Source organism: Arachis ipaensis, chromosome B4 (genome assembly GCF_059453495.1).
Source record: "Arachis ipaensis isolate K30076 ecotype BB chromosome B4, ASM5945349v1, whole genome shotgun sequence".
Taxonomy (NCBI): Eukaryota; Viridiplantae; Streptophyta; class Magnoliopsida; order Fabales; family Fabaceae; genus Arachis; species Arachis ipaensis.
Window position 1 is genome coordinate 144,585,516 of NC_142439.1, and position 23,452 is coordinate 144,608,967.

Below are 23,452 nucleotides of genomic sequence, written 5' to 3' on the forward strand. Positions count from 1 at the left end.
TCTTTGCATAATATGTATCTAACTTGGGTGCACATGTTTTCATCTTTGCTTATATTGCATGTATAACAACTATACAAGTATTTGAAGAATATGATTATTGCTCCTTTGGTTTGTAATTTGGAAGGCACAAAAGTACAATCGTAATTGAAAAGTAAGCTATTAATTCGTTGTTTAAGAAAATATTTGAACTGAAACTACTGGCACCTGAAGTTTGTTTATTTGAAATTTCTTTCTTTTTTTTGGGGGAGACAGGATTTGAAATTTCTATTAAGAATGCATTAGCTTACATGATCATGAACTTTTGCTTTCAAATTTGTTTTAATTCATCCAAACCAAGTAGCAATTGTTACTAGTTTAATTTACTCATTCACCAGAGGTAAAAAATGGGTAGAAGTTTTATGGATAAACTCCATGTATAGCCATCAAACTTATCCCTAAAATTTGCAGAGTTCATTTTATCTGCAAGATGCATCATTGGTCAAATGTAAAATTGCAAGAGCACTAGGATCAAATTAAAAGAGAAGAAAGAAATTCTTGAAAGGAGAAACTGTTGAAACCATGAGAAAGTTTTCATCTAAAATTGCCTTATCCTGTTTCCTCATAATAAGTTTTGGCAATAGAAACATGGATGATATTGAACTCAAAATAATGGTTAAGCAAACTCGTATATATACTTATGTACATGACAAGGCTTAATCTGAAGTATTCACAATGTCTATAATTTGTATTTGTATCTTTGCTTTCCTTTGTTGCTGGCTTCATCTACGACACAACTTTTAACTCAAGATTACGTCGTTTCATCAAATACCATCACCTACACATGTCAACAAAAACAAATAAAAAGTATAACAGACAACTCCAATTTCAACTGTAAAATAAATATGATTAAACTGCAAGATATCATTTATTGTGGTATAGTTTTAAATGATTGTGTGTAAAGTGCAAGAAATTATTAGCACGAAGCTGCTCAAAAGCACAAGCATGCAATATCACACATAAAACACAATTTAAATGCAAACTGAGTGGAAGTCAAGTCAGAGAGAGCTTACAGGCACTCAGTTCTGAATGCTTCAACCTACCTCGAATTTCAACTCTCACAAACCACTCCAACAGAATAATACTTTTAATAATAATAAATGTTTAGCAAATCTAAAAATTGAAAAAATTGAAGCAATTTCCATGGAGGAAAAGATTACAAGATCTAGAGGATAAGGCCACTATAGGCCAAAGAGAGGCCATACTAAAAAGGGTTGATCACACGAAGGATAGTATAAACAGAGGTACAGGAAGAACAAACAAATTCAAGTAGAATGAAGACCTTGGTCAAAATGGACTTTCTGGAATTTTGGATATTGATAGAACACAATGACATTACTTGGTTCATGTAATTAATCCAATCTAAACAAGAAATACCTTCTGTTGTAGTAGTTATTATTTATCAATCCTGGTGAAAATAAATTTTTACCACAAATGTTTGACAGTGTAGAAGTATAGCTATGGACTTATTAACAGCCAAACTGAGTTTCACTTTCACTCTTTGCCTGAAAAAAAGTGAACTGTAAGGCACTGGAACCTACTAACTTTAATTTATTATTTATATACTCTAGTTTTTATACCTTATTGTATATTGTACATGCATGGCACAGATACCAACTACCGACCTAGTATTCTCAACAAGAAAGCTTCGTAGTTCATAGCCAGACGTTTGCTATGCTACCATGCCAATCACTTATATGAATCCAAGCTTTGTGCTTGTGCTGAACTCAAACTGAAATCTTCAAACCAAGTGATGACATGACATGACAGCACACCAAGCCATCGGGACTAGTAGATTGGACATGTTTCCCAATCTGTAACGAATTGGCTGGTTCATACCACTTCACAGCGCAATACAGTTTAAGTAAAGAAACAAACCAGAGACTGGTTTCCAGTTAAGCAGACTGGTTAAGTCCCACTCTCGTCCCTCTGATTTTGATGTGGTCTACACACCAACTGCTGGTGAGCTAATATCCATTTCAAACAAAAAAAAAATTAGTTAAGCGCTAACTGAAACTATTACCTTCCCACAAACTGGACAGGTGTCACTTCTCTCCATCCACTCATAAATGCAACCAAGATGAAAATGATGAGAGCATTTTGTCACTATCTTCGGATTCTCTTCAGTATATTCTGCAAGATAAAGAAGATTTCAGAAATATAAGAATCTATAGAAGGTCATAGCCTCTTAATAAGGTGTTTCCGGGCATTAACAACCTTTTGTCTGTAGATTAGAATTTTTATAAGCACTACAAACAATCATAATTCAGAATTTAAAATTTGGTCTCCTAGGTTCCTGTGCTAAGCTTATATTCTGATTTTATAAGCCAAAGTTGCATTATATGTAAATTTCTGAGTTTCTATTTTTGAGATAAACTCATTAAAGGGCACTGAAAAAGAAAAATGAGGGAAACAATATAAGATGCAATCTCGAGACATCATCTACTAGAAGTATGCCAAATAAATAAATACTCCACACTTCTTGGTATGAGTCAAGGCACATGCCATATAAGTCTCATCATCACGAGGTCTTCCAGTTAAGATATGATTATAAGTTTCAAACATATACCTTCAAGACAAGTTGGACAGCAATCCTCCTCTTCTGAGGACGAATAGACAAGTCCAACTCCAGTGGTAGGTCTTGCTGATGAAAGCCTTATTAAAGACTTAGAGTGGTATTCTTTGGATCCATCTTCACTAGCACGTTCATGCCACTTGTTGCTTGAAGTTAAAGATTGTTGGTCATCCTCATCTAGATCACTTCTTAGAGGTTCTGCCTCATCATTCACATGACTTGAACCCTTCTCACGTCGTGAAACTAGTCTATCATGCTGAGAGCGGAAATGCCTCGGGTCTGCATCATAAGGCATTGGCCTTGGAGGAGAGCGGTACATGTCAGATAGAGAATTATCAAGCGATGCTGTGGAAGTCATAGATGCTGCCCCCTGTATAGATGAAGGAATTGCCTGCATTTCCCCTCTACGGAATATTGATGCATACTGAAATTTGAGGTAGATAGGAAAAATGTTATAGTATATTATGGAGTACATATCTCATCAATTTCAAAGATAAATTATCCTGAAAAATGGATTTAGTTCTAAATATTCTTCATATCTCACTAGTGCATATTAATGTGAATGTCAACCAATACAATCAATTTACCACATAGCAACTTAATGCATTATTTCAAGAGTGGTGCTACTAAAAACTAGAACATTAAAGAGGAAAACTTAAGCAATCTCTCCAAGTTTGGGTATAACTTTGACCAACATTACAAGGAAGCAATAGAGACAATGCAAATGTACAAAAGAGGAGATTTGATTCTGAGACATACCGCATTCAAAAAGTTCTGTAAGACGGAACTGAGGCACTGACGGTTCCTATATACAGGACTATTTGGATTCATATAATCTTCAAAATCATTAACACTCAAACAACAACAAACAGAACCCATTATTCCAGTCTCAATAGTCAATATCTTTCTCTCTTTTAACTTGAAATTTTCCCCAAATTATCAATTGAAACAAGGTCACCAAACACTGATGCTGCTACACGCACCCCTTGAGGAAAGGAACCTCCAACAGCAACAGCTATGAATTCACAAATAAATACACAAAGGAGAGAGGATTCTAAGCTCGCAGAAGTCCAAATGCCTCCGCAAACCAGTACCCTCCCTCTTCTGTTAAGACGATCTACAATATGGATAAGCAAACTCTTCTTCTCTTGATCACCTGTAGAATAAACCAAAAAACTGCATAAAAATCACTGGAACAGAAAGGAATAAAGGGAATGTTGTAGATAAGTTGTCATTCATGCAATTTGACCAATCAAAATAACCGAGATTATGAGCAATGCAGCTAATCCACATGCTCCAAATCCAAAGCAGCAATAAACTAAATTCAATGGTGCAAACCAGCATAAAAAAAAAAGTCATGTTCCCTTTGATAAAATAAAACTGGAAGAAAGAAAAATTACATACGCTGAGCACTTAAAAGGAAAACTCTAATTTTGTATATAATGTTCCTTCAAACAATGGAAAAAATTCTGTTCTTTACTTCAGTGTTAAGCTATGCTAGAACATCAACCAACAAAAATTAACGATCATAGCTTTCCTTTCAGCTGGAAAATCATAATCATAACAGATTAACATAATACAATACAACCAAAACAAGCACACCATGTCTTTTTTAATCCTTAATTATAATCGTAAAAAAATAAACAAATAAAATAGCACGCAATTCATCCATGCAAAATTCTCAATTTTCTACCAAACAGGAAAAGAGAAAAGAAAATATTCAACCCGGAAAAAAAAATAAACACCGGAAATCGATGAGAAATCGATGAGAAAACGGAATATCCAGAGCGAAATCTGGGTGATCAAGGGGAGTATGCGAAGTTGGTGAGGGAGGAAAAGGACAAACATGGAATTTTTGAAAGGAGAAAAAGTACCTCAGAGAAAAAAAAAGAGAATTTTTGAATGATGATGATGAATTGATGATGATGTTGCTGTTGTTGTTTGGAGAAGACAAGGAGAGAAAGAGAGAAGGTGGAATTTATAGAGAGAGATTAATGTTTAGTTTTGGTAATTCTTAAAAGGGAGCCTTAGATTTAAATTTAACGAACTAATTAACCTATTTTATGATTTCAATTTTTTTTTTTTATCTTTATATGAATATGATTATATGAATGAATTTTGCCAAATCCTAGTAGAAAATAGAAATCAACTAAAATCTCTCTGTAACCAACTGAAAAGAAAAATTCTCTTAAAAAAATGCTAAAATCATGTTTATGTTATCCCTATTATAATAACTTATCCAATTTTCAAATCAAACAAAAATATGTGAATATTTTTAAGATTCTTTTGTATTTTTATATTTTAAATTACTTTCCCTTTATTAAAAAGATATCAAGTACTACTACCTTAAAAATAGTTATACCAATTTATAAGAATTGAAAGCTCTCAATGTTTTGAAAATATTATTGTTATATTTTGTTAAACACTGATTGGATAATTTACTAAAAATTATGGAGAATAATAATATATTTTATATTTTATTTTTTTAAAATATTCTCATTCTCATTTTGATAATTTTAATTCGATATTTAAAGTTATACTTATATTTCAATTTAATCTCAAAATTTTTAATTTATTTAATTTGATCTCTCAATTATCTTTAACTTTATTTTCGTTATAAAATTATTAACGATATAATATAAATTGACGATTGTTTTGTTAGACTTTTTTACTGTTATTTGATGTGACGGTAAATTTTTTTACTTAATTTTATCTTTACGAAGTCTTTAAACTCTAATTTAAATATTAACTCAATTAATTATCTATCAATATTTTCATTTAAAAACAAAAAAGAGTTTTGCCTTTTTTATTAAATATATACAAAATAAAATAAATGATTATAGAAATCTAATCTAATAAATTTAATTAAATAATTTTAAATAATTCAATTATTATTGATTTAAATAGATTTTTAATTTCTATAAGATACTAATCTTTTGTTTGATTTTAATTTTTGGTTCGTACAAGATATGACGGTGTAAGATCGAAATGCGTATCTTATTATATAAAATTTATTCTGTTAATTTTTAATTAATAAAATTTATTATTAATATAAAATATATATTAAAATATAAATATATATTAAAAATAAATTAAATTATATATATTTATATATAAATATATTAATAATTAATTTTAATAATTGAATTTAATATATAAATAATATTTGTAATTAATTTTATGCACAAAACAATAAACACAATTTATGGCTTTGCAGGCCTCTTTACGTTTTTTTGCTATTTGTCCTATGCATAGGGATAACAAAGACGATATTCATTTACTAATATTGGAAAGATATTAATCAAATTACTTAATCAAATCATTACTTTTTAGGAAATTAATTTTCATATATTAATTGTATAAAAGTATTTTAAATATTTAATTATATATTATTGTCGATATTTTTTTTATAAGAGTTAAATTTTAAAATGGTCTCTAAAATTAGTATCGTGTACCAAAATTATTCTTAAAATTTTAATTACACAAATTACGTTATTGAGATTGACAAAAATTTACCATGTTAGTGTTTGTTTGGATTAGAATTTGCAAATGAGATTTTGTATAAAATTAATTCTACAAACTTGATTTTGATAAAAAGTGAGTTAGTGTTAACGTGGTTTATGTTTGGAAATTTTATATCAAATGGATTATAATAAAATGAATGTTGTTTGGATTACATTATTCAAAATTATGTTTAAACAAAAATTACTAAAAAGAACATGAATTTATATCATTCAAATCTATATTATTTTAACACTTTTTGACTATAATTACTTTTGAAAAGAATTTAAATTTATGTATTAAAAATTAGTATTTTTTTGTTATAATTTGTTAGTACTCTTCTTTAGTATTTTTTTTATATTTAATTATATATTTTTAATAAAATTTATATTATAAAAATTAATAATAATAATAATAAATAAAATATATACTAATTTAAAAATACATAATAAAAAATATATAAAGTCAAATAAAAAAATAAAATTCTATAAAAAATACGTATTAATAAAAATAATTTAAAAAATATATGAATAATAAATACTAAAAATTCTATTAAAAAAATACAATAATATACATAAGTGAATATAAAAAAATTTAAATAAATATATTTATATTATTAATGAAAAAATAAATAATTGATAAAAATTAAAACTTAACAAAGAGTACTAATAATAATATTAAAAAATATTTATTTGTAAAGCATAATTATAAAAAAAATTCAAACATTCAAAAATTTTGATCATTATTTTTTGTATTTTTTTATTATAGATGAGATTGAAATATGAGTGCTTAGGGAGAATATACGAAGTTGGGTAAAAAAAGAAAACGACAAACATAAAATTTATGAAAGGAAAAAAAAGTACCTCAATGAAAAAAAAAAAAGAATAATTTTTTGAATGATGAATTGATAATTAATGTTTAGTTTTGGTAACTCTAAAAAGGGAGCATTAGATTTAAATTTAACGAACTATTAACCTATTTTATGATTTCGATTTTTTATTTATCTTTATGAGTAATTGAGTATAATTATATGAATGAATTTCGCCAAATTCTAGTTAAAAATAGAAATCAACTAAAATCTCTGTAATAACCAACTGAAAAGAAAAATGCTCTTAAAAAAAAATGCTAAAATCATGTTTATTTTATCCGTATTATAACAACTTATCCAATTTTCAAATCAAACAAAAATATGTGAATCTTTTTAAAATTGTTTTGTATTTTTATATTTTAAATTATTTTTTTTATTAAAAAGATATCAAGTACTACTATCTTAAAAATAGTTATACCAATTTATAAGAATTTAAAGCTCTCAATGTTTTGAAAATATTATTGTTATATTTTGTTAAACACTGATTGGATAATTTACTAGAAATTATGGAGAACAATAATATATTTTATATTTTATTTTTTTAAGATATTCTCATTCTCATTTTAATAATTTTAATTTGATATTTAAAGTTATACTTGTATTTCAATTTAATCTCAAATATTTTAATTTATTTAATTTGATCTCTCAATTATTTTTAATTTTATTTTTGTTATAAAATTATTAACAATACGATCTAAACTGACTACTGTTATGTTAGATTTTCTGACTATTATTTAACCAACAGTAATTCTTTTTACCTAATTTTCTCTTTACGAAATCTTTAAACTCTAATTTAAATATTAACTCAATTAATTATCTATCAATATCTTCATTTAAAAACAAAAAAGAGTTTTGTATTTTTTATTAAATATATGCAAAATAAAGTAAATGATTATAGAAATCTAATCTAATAAATTTAAGTAGATTTTTAATTTATATAAGATACTTTTTTTTTGTTTGGTTTTAATTTTTTGTTCGTACAATATATTTTATATAAATAAAAGATTTATTTAAGTCATTATAATATGACATATTTATTTATTAAGAACCAAAATTCAGTCAACAAAAGAATATTTAAAAACTAAAATTTACTTGCGTCAGTGCTTGTGTGGATGGTGACGGTGCAGGATCGGAATGTGTATCCTATTATACAAAATTTATTCTGTTAATTTTTGCTTACTAAAATTAGTATAGAATATACATTAAAATATAAATATATTAATAATTAATTTTAATAATTAAATTTAATATATAAATAATATTTTTGATTAATTTTATGCACAAAACAATAAACACAATTTATAGCTCTGCAGGCTTCTTTATGTTTTGTTGCTATTTGTCATATGCATAGGGTTAACAAAGACGATATTATTTTACTAATATTGAAAAGATATTAATCAAATTACTTAATTAAATCATAACTTTTTAAGAAATTAATTTTTATATATTAATTGTATAAAAGTATTTTAAATATTTAATTGTATATTATTATCTTTGTCCTTTGTAACTATCCAATTGTAAAGAATCTCGGAATAAAATTGGAATCTAGAATTTAAAAATTTCTGAATAAAATTGAAATCAAGAACTTACTTTTTAAAACTTTTGGAGTTTATAATTCTTAGATCGGATTAGTTTGGTAAAGTTTTTATTTTTAAAAAGTAGCTTATAAAAATTAATTTTGAAAAGATGACTTTTTAAAAGTTGTAGCATTTATGTTTGGTAAATTAAATTAAAAATAGCTTTCAATAAACAAAAGCAACAATAATTGTATTTGGTAAAATAACTTTTAAAATTTAAAAATAAACATAAATGTAAGTATTAAATTTAAAAATTAGTTAATATATGAGGTTATATTAGATTTTAAAATTTTGAAAAGCACAAACCAACTTTAAAAAACTCTATCTTGGGTGCTTTCAAACGTATTACAATCTTTTAAAAGCTGCAAGTACAAGCATATGGTCTTTTTTATTTACCAAACACAAAATGAAGAATTTGAACTTTTAAAGAGTACAAGCACCTCTTCAAAAAGTTTTACCAAACCAAGTTTTAAATTGAAAGAAGCTATTTGATCTTTTTATGGAGTTTCGTAACATTTTTTTATGTCACTGTTTATTGGTGTCTTCAGAATCAACAAAATCAGCAGAAAATTAAAAAGAATAAATAGCCAAATTAGTTTTTAAAAGATTATCCGATTTTTAAATTGATCTCTGAAAAATTAAATTAATTAAAATCATCCTCGAAAGATTTAAAATTAATTACGTTAGTTTCTCTGTCTATTCCGTCACTAGTCTATTCCGTCACTAACGACTTTAAGTTTTACTAACATGGCACGTTAGTTTTTTTGTCAGGATTCAGGTCCACATACGAACACAAACCATTTAAAAATCGGAGCCTAACCCAACAACCGACCCCCCGCGGTCACATACTCTTCTTCTATATGCATCTCAGCCTTCATGCCGATTTCAACAGTTCTACCTCCTCGTCGATACCGTTCTTCCTGCTGTCACCTACATCGGTGCCTTCGCATCAGCTCCCACTCCCATCAGTATCTATCTCCATACTCCAACCCGCCCAAATCCGAACCCCAACTCACGCACCTTGTTTGCTTGCAAGAGAATAGCATATTAGCAATATGGTCCCTTCTCAACCTGAATTCCTTGGGACAATTAGAAACCGCCACTATGATCGCATGGCAATTATCTCAAATATGTCAGAAGAAGATGAACAAGACCTGAAGTAACTCTTCCAATGATCCAATGACTTCATGATGCTCATTTCTAATTAAACTCTCTGAAAAACTTCAATCCAAATTCCAACAATAGGAACAGCTAAAAAATGAAATTACCACCAATGAAAATTTGATTTTTTTTTTCTCACAGAGTAGGTAGATAGCACCAATGTCAAAAATAATATACAATTCTTTTCAATGCTTCCTAGAAACCACAAGAAACTTTTCTGTTGTTCTTATTGTTTCTATTCTTATCCTTAAGTATAGAGAAAAACCGACACAAGCAGAGCACATCGGTACAAATTGCAGCGGAAGAAGAGACCACGTTCCACTAGAAGCCAGCGGCGGGTGACTGAGAAAGAGGGCAGAGAGGAGTTGGACGGTGCAGCGACGGCGATCTCTACGACATTGGACGGAGGGTGTTCAACAAAGCAGCAACTACTTATTCACGCCAGAGAGAAACAACGGGCAAGGACCGGCAGCGTCGTGGTAGAGGAACGTGCAAGGACTGACAACGACGTGGAACACCTTACAGGACGGCGGAGTGGTGAAACTTCAAGTAGAAGAGGAAAAAGCTGCTGAATGTGGAAAGAAGAAAATCCTTTCCTTTACTGGGTTTGGGTCTGGTTTGACGCGGGCAGGATCCAGGTTCAGGTTTAACGTCGTTAGTGAAAGAATAGATCGAGGGACTAACGTGATTAATTTTAAATCTTTCGAGAATAATTTTGATTAATTTAATTTTTCGGGGATCAATTTGAAAATCGGATAATCTTTTAAAAACCAATTTGATTATTTACTCAATTTAAAAATGTTAACAATTGTCTCAAGGGAGCCACTTAGATAAAAATGTCAAAAATATCTTTTTTTAAAGATGTTTTTTAAAAATTAAAATTTAACATATATAATCAATTAAATTGTGTTATTTTTATTAAAATTAGACTGAACAAATCAGTTTAACCAAAAAATTAATAAATTAAATTTTGAACCAATATAAATTAATATTTTTTATAAAAAATGATTACAATATTCCTATTATGAAAAATAACTAAAATACCCGTATTATATATATATATATATATATATATATATATATATATATATTAATTTTAAAAATTTTAGATCCTAATCCTATGACCACAGAGAAAAAAAGAGGTAGAATTTAGGATTCTCAAAATTAATATATATAATAAGGGTATTGTAGTTATTTTTTTATAAAAAATAATATTAATTTAGATCAATTCAAAATTTAATTCACCATTTTTCGGTTAAATTAATTTGTTTGGTATAATTTTGATAAAAATAACATGATTTAATCGATTATATGTGTTAAAATTTAATTATTAAAAAACATCTTTAAAAAAAGACGTTTTAGACATCTTTATCGCAGTGACTTCTTTATCTCAATAATTACTTCTACTTCAGTTTGAATTGGATATATACTATTAAAGTGATTTGTTTATCTAATTTATTAAAAATAGTTAAAATTAATATTTAATTTAAAAAATATAAAAATAAATAATTATTAAATATTTAAAATTTACCATAAAAAATATGTTAGACAAAAATCGATCCTTAACTTGCAATTACCATGTCTTGAAAAAATTAAAAAAGAAATGATTGTGCCAAACTGCCAATGAATTGGCTAAATTGGGACACAGTTATCCTAATTTTTTTAAATGTTATTTGTACACTAAAATTAGTTATTAAAATCAATTATTAATATATTTGTGTATAAATATATGTATGATTTAATTTATTTTTAACGTGTATTTATATTCCGACATTTATTTTACATTAATAACTAACTTTAGTAGCTGATTTTGATATACATGTAGCATAGTCTTTTGTTTTAATGTTACTTAATATAATTTAGTTGCAATTTGCAGCCGATTTTAGAGGGATTTAAAATAATTGTATAATTTTTTTTTATTCTTGCTACGTTAAAATTTAATTGATAAATCTTTATGAATATAACTAGGGGTGGCAAATAGTGAAGTCCGCTCCGTTAGAAGTCCGTTTCGCCCCGCTTAGTGAGACGGTTATAGAATCCCACCCCGTCCCGCCTAATTGCGGGTTGGCGGGTTAAATCCGTCAAAAAAATTTTTTTTTTACTATTAATTACTAAATATAATATATATAATTTCACAACCATATTAATAAATTTATAATTTCTAAAGGCATAAAAATTACATTTTTTATATTCACAAATATTAAAGTCTTTGTAATTATAAAATATCTAATAAACATAGTTATAAACCAAGTTTTCATCCAAAACATAAGTATAAATATTCTCTCCAAAGCAAAATAAATATAATCCAAAACATAATTATAAATATTGTCTTCAAAATAACATAAATATAATCCAAAACACTCAATTTTTATCTTCATACTCTTGTAAGTTAGGTTGGGACAAGTTAAATTTTGGCAAAAAAATTGCAAAAATACTCCCTCACTAAAAAAAATTAAGCCCGGCGGGGAAACCCGCCCCACCCCGCCAAAGCTCACCAAAGTCCGCGGTTTAAGCGGTGCGGATTAGGCGGGCTTTTACTATTTGGCGGTCCCAATTTTCAAGTCCGACCCGCCTTTTTGGCGAATTACGCGGGTCGTCCCGACGAATTTAGACTCATTTGCCACCTATAAATATAACCAAATTAAAATTTTTGTTTTAATTTTATCCAAAATTCAAGACACTAATGGGATAAAACAAATAATCCTATTATATATACATAAAAATTATCCACAAAATCAACTATTTATATAAAATAGATATCTAAATACAAAAATAAATTAAACAATATATTTATTTATATATAAATACACAATAATTAACTTTTACTATTTGCATAATATTTTTTTTTTAATTCATTTATAATAAGAAGCATTTCAAATTTCCCAAATCAATTTCCATTCCCCCTCCATTTTGCAAGAGGTGGACACCACCACCATCAAAAACCAAAACCATTTCCAATTTTTTCTTTTCAAATTTCTCGCACCCTGGAAACAAAAAAGAAAAAGGCTTTGCTTCATTTCTTCATTTTCAATTATCAATTACACTGCAAAAAAGTGCAAAAATTCAAAAACAATCAACATCACAGTGACTCGCTCTTTTGCTTCATTAGCTTCCAAAGTTCTCAGATCCACTCTGTAACTACCCTTAACTCGATCGAGTTACCGAGTCACGACTCAGCCAGATGCAACCAACACTATCATAGAATCTTCCTCACAATGCAGGCCACATCGCCGTCGTCGTCGTCGAGCGCCGCTGCTACTGCCGCCACGCCGGAGGCCATACTCGAATGGCTGCACAAGGAGATGGGATACCGCCCTCTCGCCGGCGTAACCGCCGGCAAGTCGCACCTTCCGTCGGTGGAATCGCTTCGACGGATTTGCCGCGGTAACATGATCCCGGTCTGGAACTTCCTGATTACGCGTGCGAAGTCGGAGAAGACTGTGCAGAATATCCGCCGGAACATCACCGTGCACGGCGGTGACGGCCGCGGAGGAGGTGGGAGGGAGGAGTGGAAGGGGAGAGCTGGGGGAGGCGGAGGGAGGAGGAAGGAGAGGATCTCCGGAGGAGAGGCGGAGACGAGGGAGGCGGCGTTACAGGAGCGGGAGGCCGCGGAGAAGGAGGTTGAGAGGCTGAGGAACGCTGTGAGGAGGCAGAGGAAAGATTTGAGGGCGAGGATGCTTGAGGTTTCGAGAGAAGAGACCGAGAGGAAGAGGATGCTTGATGAACGCTCCAATTATAGGTCCACTTCTGTTTGTTTTTGATCTTTACATTTGTATATTTTGTCCTAATTTCTGTGTATTGTGCTTGATGATTGTTAGAAAGGAGAGAGGACATATTGGATAGCAGAAAAATTGGTAGAATTTGCCTTACCCTGATTTGTGTGTGTATATGGAAAGGTCAGGGAAGCCTTGTTAAGGACAGTATCTGAGATGTAAGTAAGGTAGTATAATAGCTAGTGATAGAGATGTGATTTTATGATTAGAAATATGCGTTTAATGATAAGAAATTAGAATGTAATATGATTTATGATTTCTGTTTAAAAAGAAGGTTTATGTACTTTTGTCTATGCTGGTGATATGTTTGAAGCAACAAAACAGCTGCAACAACAAGCCTTTTCCCCATTGGTGTGATCAGCTACATAGATAAAAAAAAGATGCCATTATGCCCTCTCATATACTGTGTCTATAGAATATAATATAGATGATATGTGGGAAAAATAAGAATGAGATTGTGGTGATTTATGCCATTGACTAATTGAAACAATGGAAGTGTCTGAGTTCCTTGCTGATTTTGCAGGCACAAGCAAGTGATGTTGGAGGCTTATGATAGACAGTGTGAAGAAGCTGCAAAAATATTTGCCGAATATCATAAACGTCTCTGTCACTATGTAAATCAAGCATTGGATGCTCAACGATCAGGTCTTGATTCTTCTGTTGAGGCAACCAACAGTTTTAGTGCTAAAAATGAGAAGGAAGCCGTTTATTCTACTGTTAAGAGCGGTAAATCTGCAGACGATGTCATTCTCATTGAAACCACTAGGGAAAAGAATATTAGAAAGGCTTGTGAATGTCTTGTAGCTTACATGGTTGATAAAATACGGAATTCTTTTCCTGCTTATGAAGGAAGTGGCATTCATTCAAATCCTCAGGCAGAAACAGTAAAGTTGGGGTTTGATTTTGATGGACAAATTCCAGAAGAGGTTAGAACTATAATTTTAAATTGCCTTAAGAGTCCACCTCAGCTGCTTCAGGCAATTACTGCTTACACTTATCGGCTGAAAAGTCTAATCTCCAGAGAAATAGAGAAAATTGATGTTAAAGCTGATGCAGAGACCTTGAGGTATGGGAATATATGTATTCCTATTCATCACATTCTCTCGGTTCTTTTGTTAATATACTATTTGAATTTTGACCTTTAGTTGAAACCTTAAATCATTGTTACTATATTTTTGTTAAAAACTTTTCTTCAGTCTGAAATACAAAATTGGCAATGCATAATGAAGATCCATAGGTGATTTAGTACCCATTCTGACCATGACCAGAAAAATATCAATAGTGTTCACGTAGTGATTGGAAGCACTTTATGAATGTTCCGCTAGTTTTATATTAGCAGTAAGGAAATACTTTTTGTATAGCTGTTATAAATTCAAACTTGAATCCTTCAATCAGGTACAAATATGAAAATAACATAGTGATGGATGTTTCCACTTCTGATGGGAGCTCTCCTCTACAGTATCAACTTTATGGCAATGGAAAGATTGGAGTTGATGTGCCTCCAGGAGGAAGTCAAAATCAGCTTCTTGAGAGACAGGTCTATATTCTGCCTTGAACTGCACAACTTTATCTTCATAAGGGAAATTACTTAGCTAGTGTTCTATCTCTGTTTACAGAAAGCTCATGTTCAGCAATTTTTGGCTACCGAAGATGCATTAAACAAGGCTGCTGAGGCAAAGGACTTGTCCGAGAAACTTATGAAACGTCTGTATGGTGGCACTGATGTTCCATCACGCTCAATTGGTATTGGAAGCACGTCTCAGAATGTTGGAAGTCTTAGGCAACTTGAGGTCTTCTCTTCAAAACATAAAGTCCATTAGTTACATTTTTACCTTGATAGAAAGTGTTACAAAGTATCATGTGCGCGCACACGCAAGCGCCCCCACATCCCCTCCTAAATATCTTTCTAATTAGGGAAGAATTGATTGCTTTTTAAGTTTTCAAGACATTTAACATATGTATTTTTACTTTATTTATTATTTTGGAGAATGTTTAGGAATATTTTTTAGATACTACATCACTCATCTAGTATTTATTGTTGTGGTTATTATGACTTAAATTGGGTTTAGCAAAAATGTTCAATTCTAGATACAATCAAATTCTATATTCTCCATTTAAGGCAGGAGAAATAAGAATTTACCACCTTCTATGTTTCAGGGTTGATTGAATCCTTGGTTATTGCATTTTCATTTAAATTATTTAGGATCCCATTTTCATTAACTGATTAGATTTTCCTATTTAATTTAGGAATTTAAGCATTTAAATATTCCATTTCTTTATATGGTTCCTGTTTTCAGCTTGATGTTTGGGCCAAGGAAAGAGAAGTTGCTGGTTTAAAGGCAAGCCTAAATACCCTGATGTCTGAAATACAACGCCTGAATAAGTTGTGCGCTGAGAGGAAGGAAGCTGAAGATTCTCTGAAAAAAAAGTGGAAAAAGATTGAAGAGTTCGATGCTCGAAGATCAGAACTTGAGACCATATATACAGCATTACTTAACGCAAATAAGGTAAGATTCCACTATTTCCATATTTCCTGTATAAGTGAAACTCTGGTATCTTTATTGTTCATCCTTGGGTGGTGCTGTTACCTTGTTAGAATCCTAAGATTATCACTTTTTCCAACTTAATTGGCCAATATTTGCATTGACTATTGAGATGATGGATATTAGCGAAGTTTATGTACAGTGTTGGTACTTGGCATGGAATTCATATCCCTTGCTTCTGACACATTGTCTTTTTGCAGTGTATATTTTTTTCCTGTTTCTATTTTTTAGGGAAAAATAGTGAATTTTTATTTTACCCCCTTGTTAATCACATATTGCAGGATGCTGCGTTGTTTTGGGGTCAGCAACCATTAACTGCTAGGGAGTATGCTGCAAGCACTATAATTCCAGCATGTGCTGCTGTTGTTGAGACTTCAAATAGTGCAAAAGATCTTATTGAGAAGGAAGTGTCTACCTTTTGTCGGTGTCCTGATAATAGCCTCTACATGCTTCCTTCTTCCCCACAGGTTTATAATGTTTCAACAGAAATTTTTTCCCCCACTTGTTTGTTGATGCATGGTATTTGATAGATGGAGTTTCTTTTTGATGTCCCATCTTGACATTTTGGTATTCAAAGTTCTGAGTTCATTGAAGTTTAAAACAAGGAACATGAATAAATAAAATCAAGAAAGCAACAAGAGTGATCAGATACACCTAACTTTTCTTAACACCTTTAGGAACATGACTCACTTAAAGATATGTTCATTATTCAGATAGGCTAAACTAGTTGAGGGGTAATTTTTAGGGTGGCCATACTAGAAGAGATAGAATTAGGTATGAGTGCACCTGAAAACACTTGCGGTTGCCCCTATTGTTGAGTAGATAGTGGAATCTCGGCTTGTAGATTCCTCTGTTGAACAAAGGAAACCTATAGAGGCCCTGGTAAGGAGAGTGAACCAGATAGATGAGAATAAAAACTTAGATGTAAAGGAAGACCTAGAAAAACTGTAACTTGAATTATTAAAAAAAGACTTTTGATATAAATTGTTTATACAGATATAGTTCATGACAGAAGATTATGACTTGGCTTGACCCATATAGAGCCAACGCCACCACCTAGTGAGTGGGAAAAGGCTAAGTTTGTTGTTTTCTTGTGGAAAGAGTTGCATTAGGTATTTAATCGTCTCATATTGTGTCGTGCTTCAACATAACTTTATCTTCAATACTGGTTCACTTAGGCACTGCTAGAAGCCATGGGGGCCAGTGGATCATCAGGACAGGAAGCAGTTGCCAATGCAGAAATGAATGCAGCGATTTTAACAGCAAGAGCAGGTGCTCGGGATCCATCAGCGATTCCATCAATATGCCGTGTTTCAGCCGCCCTTCAGTATCCAGCTGGTATGTGTATTACTGTTTTGCATTCCCAATTGACTATGTGAGATGTCTCTGATTATTAAGTGTTTTGGAGACTTGGAGTTAGGATCTCATGCATTATCAATTATGTAAATTGTTTTGGGTGAAATAAAATTGTCACTTGAATTTGAGGTTGGTATGATGTGATCAACATAGTCTATTTTATTGACTTTCTATCAGGTAATTCCTATAGCATGAGTAAATAGGGTATTAACTTTGTATAACAATATATATCTTATTTTTATTGTTTCAAGTCTATGTATTACTGTTTCATGTAATTTGAAGAGAAATTGTAAGGACTTATCATGTGCTTTGCATAAAAGCTATATATATATATATATATTATAGTGTGGTAAATTAATCTCTTGTTAAATGTGGGGTGGACAGGCCTGGAGGGTTCAGATGCTGGTCTAGCATCTGTGTTGGAGTCCCTGGAGTTCTGTCTGAAACTTCGTGGCTCTGAAGCTTGTGTGTTGGAAGATTTATTAAAGGCTATTAATCTTGTTCACATTAGAAGGGATCTTGTTCAAAGTGGTCATGCTTTGTTAAACCATGCTTATTGTGTTCAACAGGAATATGAAAGGTAAATATTGTATCTAACCCCAGAATTTGACATGTAAATTTGATTTTTCTTTTTTTTTATCAGTTAATTGGAAGGTCAGGATAACTTACCTTTTCCATCCTTTTCAGATTCATACCTTCAGAATTTGAATTCTCTTTTTCCTTCTTTATTGACATTTGATGTATTGATGCAGGACAACAAATTATTCTCTGAGTTTGGCTGCAGAGCAAGACAAGACTGTTATGGAGAAATGGTTGCCTGAACTTAAGGCTGGTGTTTTGAATGCTCAGCAGAGCTTGGAAGCTTGTAAATATGTCAGGGGTTTGGTGAGTTACCACTGTTATTATTACTGATCAAGTTAATATAATAATTGAAGTTGAGGTGAAAAATTATAGAATGGGTTCATGCAGTTTCCAAATTTCTCTCTGGAAAACTTTCGCCACAATTTCCTGTTGCATATTTGTTTAGCAAAGTGTCATACACATGGATGAATAAAGAAAATTCATCAGAATTGCTGGTTTTTTTCATATCCCTTTTGCAATTTCCATTTAAATCTCTGATTTTTAACTTTTTATGCAGCTTGATGAATGGTGGGAGCAACCGGCATCGACGGTTGTTGACTGGGTGACAGTGGATGGGCAAAATGTTGCTGCATGGCATAATCACGTCAAGCAGCTTCTTGCATTTTATGATAGAGGAGCATCATGAGTAACATGAATGAGCACCCTTAAGGCATGAACTTTCTGAGGATTCCCATTTGTCTAAACACTTCCCACTTTGTTGTCGCCATTGAAGACTTCATATCCTCCAGCCTCTGCTTCGCATGCCGTGACTGGGAATACCTTTTCTGGTAAACTTACCTTGAGATGGAAATGGGACTGCTCTATGTTTCTTGATTGACAAGAGACCACAGGCACAAGAACCTCATCCCTACTTCCCTTGCCCATTTTATATCCAGAAGTGTGATTTTGGTTGGTTTTGGAGTTTAGGTGGTGGTTTTGATTGTTCCTTTCACTGAATGTGATTAACAGCTAGTGGCAAATGGCAATGCAATGTTTTATTTTTGAAGTTGTAATTTAATTTTTTTGTTTAGCCAATTGAGGTTGAAGGCATTTTCAGCTCCATTTACTCTATATATATTGTTTAAGTGGTGTGTACAATTTGGTAATTTTAGACTATATTTTAATTTTGCTAAGATGATGTAATAGGCTGAACTTTCAAACTTAATCAAAGTTCTACAAACTCAGGTTATAGATAAGCTCGTCATGTACCTGGGACTAAACTTGATGCTTAAATTCATTCCAAAATAAAGTTTATTGCGCTTTATTGCTAAGTAATGTGCATTTTGGTATTCGGAAGTGTTCATAATCATGTTCAAAAATATATAATTCCAAACGACGCAAGGTACTATACGATTAAACCATTGATTATGAACACTAGAACTAAACATATTCATAATCTTGTTCTGGCATGTGATCAGCCTTCGGTCTAACTTTATTATGTAACAATGTAACATACTTGAGTTTTCATCAACTAAACAATTTCCGGACTTGAAAATTTACTATCGCCATGTTGCACGTTATGTATGTTACTCAGAAATATATATCGAAAAAATTTGATGGTAAAATTACTCAATGCGTATCTGCTAGAATGTAGAATCCCAAAAGCAATGCAACTCATACAGAATAGCTTAAAACTAAATAAAACTTTTCATATAACATTGTCTGAACCAACTGAAAACAGAACATCGCGAGCAAAAAAAGACTTCGACTCTACTTTTACTGTTCGCCAGGCAGTGTCTTAATGATATCAGAATCACCTGAAAATAAGATAACAATTAACAATCGAGTCATTAAAAACCTAAATAAGCATCGCTGGTTTGTTATCATATATTGTGTGGAATTTTATGTGGTCATGGAAAGAAATTATACCAGGATCAATAATGCTGAGGCAGCACACTCTGTAATATTTTCCACATGCAGTTCCCAAGTCGACATTGTCTGAAATCAACAAGAAATAATTTGTTTAATAAAAACAGAAAGAAACAGGAACCTAAATAATGTGAGTCAATCAACAAATTCCGGTAGACATCAACCTAAAAAATTGAGAAAAAGGGAAACAACAAGCTCGCATCATGTTCCTCGGAAAATACCATGTGCTAACAATCAAAATACCAAATGCTCACAGTAATAAAAATATCCATCAGCTACTCGTTATAATTTTACATCAACTGACGTGACTCTAGAGGCTCGAATTCTAGCTAACCTTAATAACACAATAACATTAGAGAGAGATTTATAACTTACTCCCATTGTAATGATGGACTCCAACCTTTGCCAACATGGCATAGTACTCTATTTCTGACTTCCTCAATGGTGGGCAGTTGTTAGCGATGATAATCAATTTCCCTAAAACCAAACCAAGAACAATAACATTTAACCAAATCATTTCAATTAATATATAAAATTAGCAAAGGAAACAAAACACACACATACACACACACAAAAACAGATCTTCCCCAATAACTATAAACAAGCTATAGTTTTCATACATCAAAATAACCACAGCATACATCTAAGCGTTTAGCTAAGGGCACATGTTAGAGTTATAAATTGAGAAAACTTTTATTGAAAATACAAAATATTAAAGTTTTCAATGTTAAAATAAAAAATTTAAAAACTTCTAATAGTATTCATCATTTCTACACTCACAGAACCAAATCAACTTAAATTTTGACCATTAAAAGAACCCTTAGCTCATAACATACTAAAGCAATCCAGATTCTCAAATCCCACAAATCAAAGCTCCATTTTTAAAAGGAGAAAAAAAAACCCTAGCTTCTCAGCAGAGAAATAGCGTTAAAATAAATAAAGGGAATACCTTTGGAGCTTCTGAGAGATTTGAGAACGGTCTTGTAACCGAGAGTGTACTTGCCACTCTTCATGACAAGTGCGAGTCTGTTGTTGATGCTCTCATGAGTCTTCTTCTGCATAATATCAAATTCAAACCACACAAACAATGTCATTTTAGAATCTCAAAACGCCAAATCAGAAACCTTTAAGCAAAGTAGCAGATCAACAATTTCCAGTATGCACAGAGAGAGAAAGAGAGGCAGAGAGAGATTACGGTCTTCTTGGCGGCCACCATTGTTGCTGGACTCTGGAAGAGACAGGCAAGAGAGCAAACTGTGTGTAGATGGTGATGCAGAGAGGAAGAAACCCTAGCTGGTTGAGGCGACAATTGATATTTATAGTTTGGTTAGGGTTTTCGTTTTGGGCCCAAGGTTTGCTAACCTAGGGTTTTGAATTGGGAATTTTGGATGCCCAAGAGCTTTTAGTAAATTGGGCTATACGTTGTCTTTTGGTCCCATTCCCAAAGTACTTTTCTCTAAACCATACCCAATAAGTTTTATTTGAATTTAACATGTAGTTTCATGACCCTGACCAAAAAATAAAAACATGTAGTTTTATGACAAAAATTCTAAAGTTCCATTCCAGAAAAAAAGTAAAAACACTTTTTGTTACTGAATTACATCGCTCTTAATAGCATCTATCTATTCTTAATATATAAAAGTAAATATATAAATTTACCCACATTATTTTTAAGATATATTTCTCCTTTTATTAATATCATGTCAGCAGCATCACTTACTTAACAATATTTTAGAATCAACCACTCAATTTTTGCCAAATCAACCATTATTTTCAAATTAACAAAAAAATAAAATATACAAAATTATATATACAAGTAAAAAAATATATATACAAATTAGGATACAAATTTACCAATAACAATAATTAGAAATTAATAGTGTCTAACCAAATTTGTAGCTTACAAAGACATTAAATTCATATCCCTATATTTATTATATCTTACCGTTATAAACAATACAATAAATTTATAACCCTAATAATTAATTTATTAATTTTTATAAATAACTCATTAAATGTAATAAGTATCCATATTACAAATATCATAATAATATTATTAATTATAATAAATTTTACGTTACAAATATTCAAATTCCATACTATTTGAACTACTTATATAAGTATCTTATCATTATTCTTTCAAATAACATCAAATTTAGCACAAAAAATTTATTTTCGAACTACACAACATCTCAAATTTACTCAATAGAACATCATTCTTTGGACAATATCACTAAACAAACAGACAATTAGTTTATCAAAGTTCGGGTGGTTCATCTATAGAAAACATTAACACCCACAAATAAAAATAAGTCTCTTTACTTAGAAATGATTATATTAGATGAAAAGGTACAAAACAAACATATTTATTGTATTTTTAAATTGAATTTAAAAAATATATCTTAATTATTTTTACTTTTTATACTTTTTATATTACTAAAATATTAATAATTTTAGGAACATCGTGTTGAAAATCATGTTGTGAAGAAATTTCTCAAACCAGATAAACAAAGAAATTACAGCACAAATAAAAGGCAAAAAAATTGTTGCATTCACATCATTGGTTAGTGAATACAAATGTACGATCTTTTTCAAAAAAAATATATATCTATTGTTTTCCTTAGTTCAAATAATTATATTTTATATAATACATTAAATGAGACAAATATAACACAATCTTATTTTATATAACCTATTATATTATAATATTTTAGGTGATTATTTGATTAGCACAATTTCGAGTACAAAAATCTACATCAATCCACAAATTGAAGAATTTGCACAGCTGATTTATGGGTATTTCATAACTAATAACTCTCTCAAAAATTAATTTATTTATTAATTATTCAATTTAACAAATATAAAAAAAAATTTAAGTAGGATTGATCAACATGAAAAAGTAATGAAGATACCAAGCCACGACAATACCAACACAAATCTTTAGAGCAGAATAATTAGAAATTGAATAACTATCAAAGACCTAATGGCCATGCAATGAAAATCTAATGATCAGGTATGACAAAAAAAAAAATTCACAACATGCATCATACATTCATACTTACTCAAATATAATATTGGAATAAGAAAAGATCTTCAAAATTGATGACAAATTTGGATGAAAGTATATTAAATGTGAAAATGTCGGAAGAAAGCATATAAAAAAGGTGACAACTACATTTGTAGCACATGTAATCAAATATCACAGTATCCAACAATAAGGTAACTTTATATACTTTTTATAATCCCATCTATCAAATTATTAGTTACTAACTCAATACTTATTTTAGGTTCAGAATTCAATTAAAGGTTTCAGATCAAAGTGCTACAACAACTTTTGTACTATTTGATGGCGAAGCAAAAAAATTGTTGGACACAACTGTTTCAAATCTAATAACACTCCAGAAAAGTAATGGCATTGAATCACCACCCCAATTGAAAAATTTGTGCAACCTCACACTTATATTTGGAGTCAAAGTAAATGATTTTAATCTCAAAAAAAGTTGTCAACAATACACTGTTACCAAGACATTTGTTCCGACAAAAAACAGTGAACCTCAACACCCATTACAACA

The 23,452-nt window shown here is 30.7% G+C and overlaps 3 protein-coding genes across 3 annotated transcripts; 1 reads left to right on the top strand and 2 right to left on the bottom strand.

The window, feature by feature from the left end:
• Positions 1 to 534: 534 nt before the first annotated feature.
• LOC107635473 (E3 ubiquitin-protein ligase At3g02290) lies at positions 535 to 4,669 on the bottom strand. The gene is made up of 5 exons (XM_016338951.3): positions 4,486 to 4,669; positions 3,371 to 3,767; positions 2,606 to 3,035; positions 2,060 to 2,169; positions 535 to 814 (listed from the first exon to the last, which is right to left on the bottom strand). Exons 2-5 carry the CDS (start codon positions 3,488 to 3,490, stop codon positions 788 to 790), a joined length of 687 nt encoding a protein of 228 aa, XP_016194437.1. The 5' UTR covers positions 3,491 to 3,767; positions 4,486 to 4,669; the 3' UTR covers positions 535 to 787.
• A 7,963-nt stretch (positions 4,670 to 12,632) lies between these two features.
• On the top strand, positions 12,633 to 19,141 carry AUG5 (HAUS augmin-like complex subunit). The gene is made up of 10 exons (XM_016338952.3): positions 12,633 to 13,457; positions 14,015 to 14,557; positions 14,887 to 15,028; positions 15,108 to 15,281; positions 15,789 to 15,998; positions 16,316 to 16,501; positions 17,213 to 17,372; positions 17,775 to 17,970; positions 18,143 to 18,275; positions 18,529 to 19,141. Exons 1-10 carry the CDS (start codon positions 12,934 to 12,936, stop codon positions 18,655 to 18,657), a joined length of 2,397 nt encoding a protein of 798 aa, XP_016194438.1. The 5' UTR covers positions 12,633 to 12,933; the 3' UTR covers positions 18,658 to 19,141.
• A 409-nt stretch (positions 19,142 to 19,550) lies between these two features.
• On the bottom strand, positions 19,551 to 21,228 carry LOC107635475 (large ribosomal subunit protein eL30). The gene is made up of 5 exons (XM_016338953.3): positions 21,076 to 21,228; positions 20,830 to 20,935; positions 20,256 to 20,357; positions 19,881 to 19,949; positions 19,551 to 19,768 (listed from the first exon to the last, which is right to left on the bottom strand). The coding sequence occupies exons 1-5, from the start codon at positions 21,094 to 21,096 to the stop codon at positions 19,728 to 19,730; spliced, it is 339 nt and encodes a 112-aa protein (XP_016194439.1). The 5' UTR covers positions 21,097 to 21,228; the 3' UTR covers positions 19,551 to 19,727.
• Between the last annotated feature and the right edge of the window lie 2,224 nt (positions 21,229 to 23,452).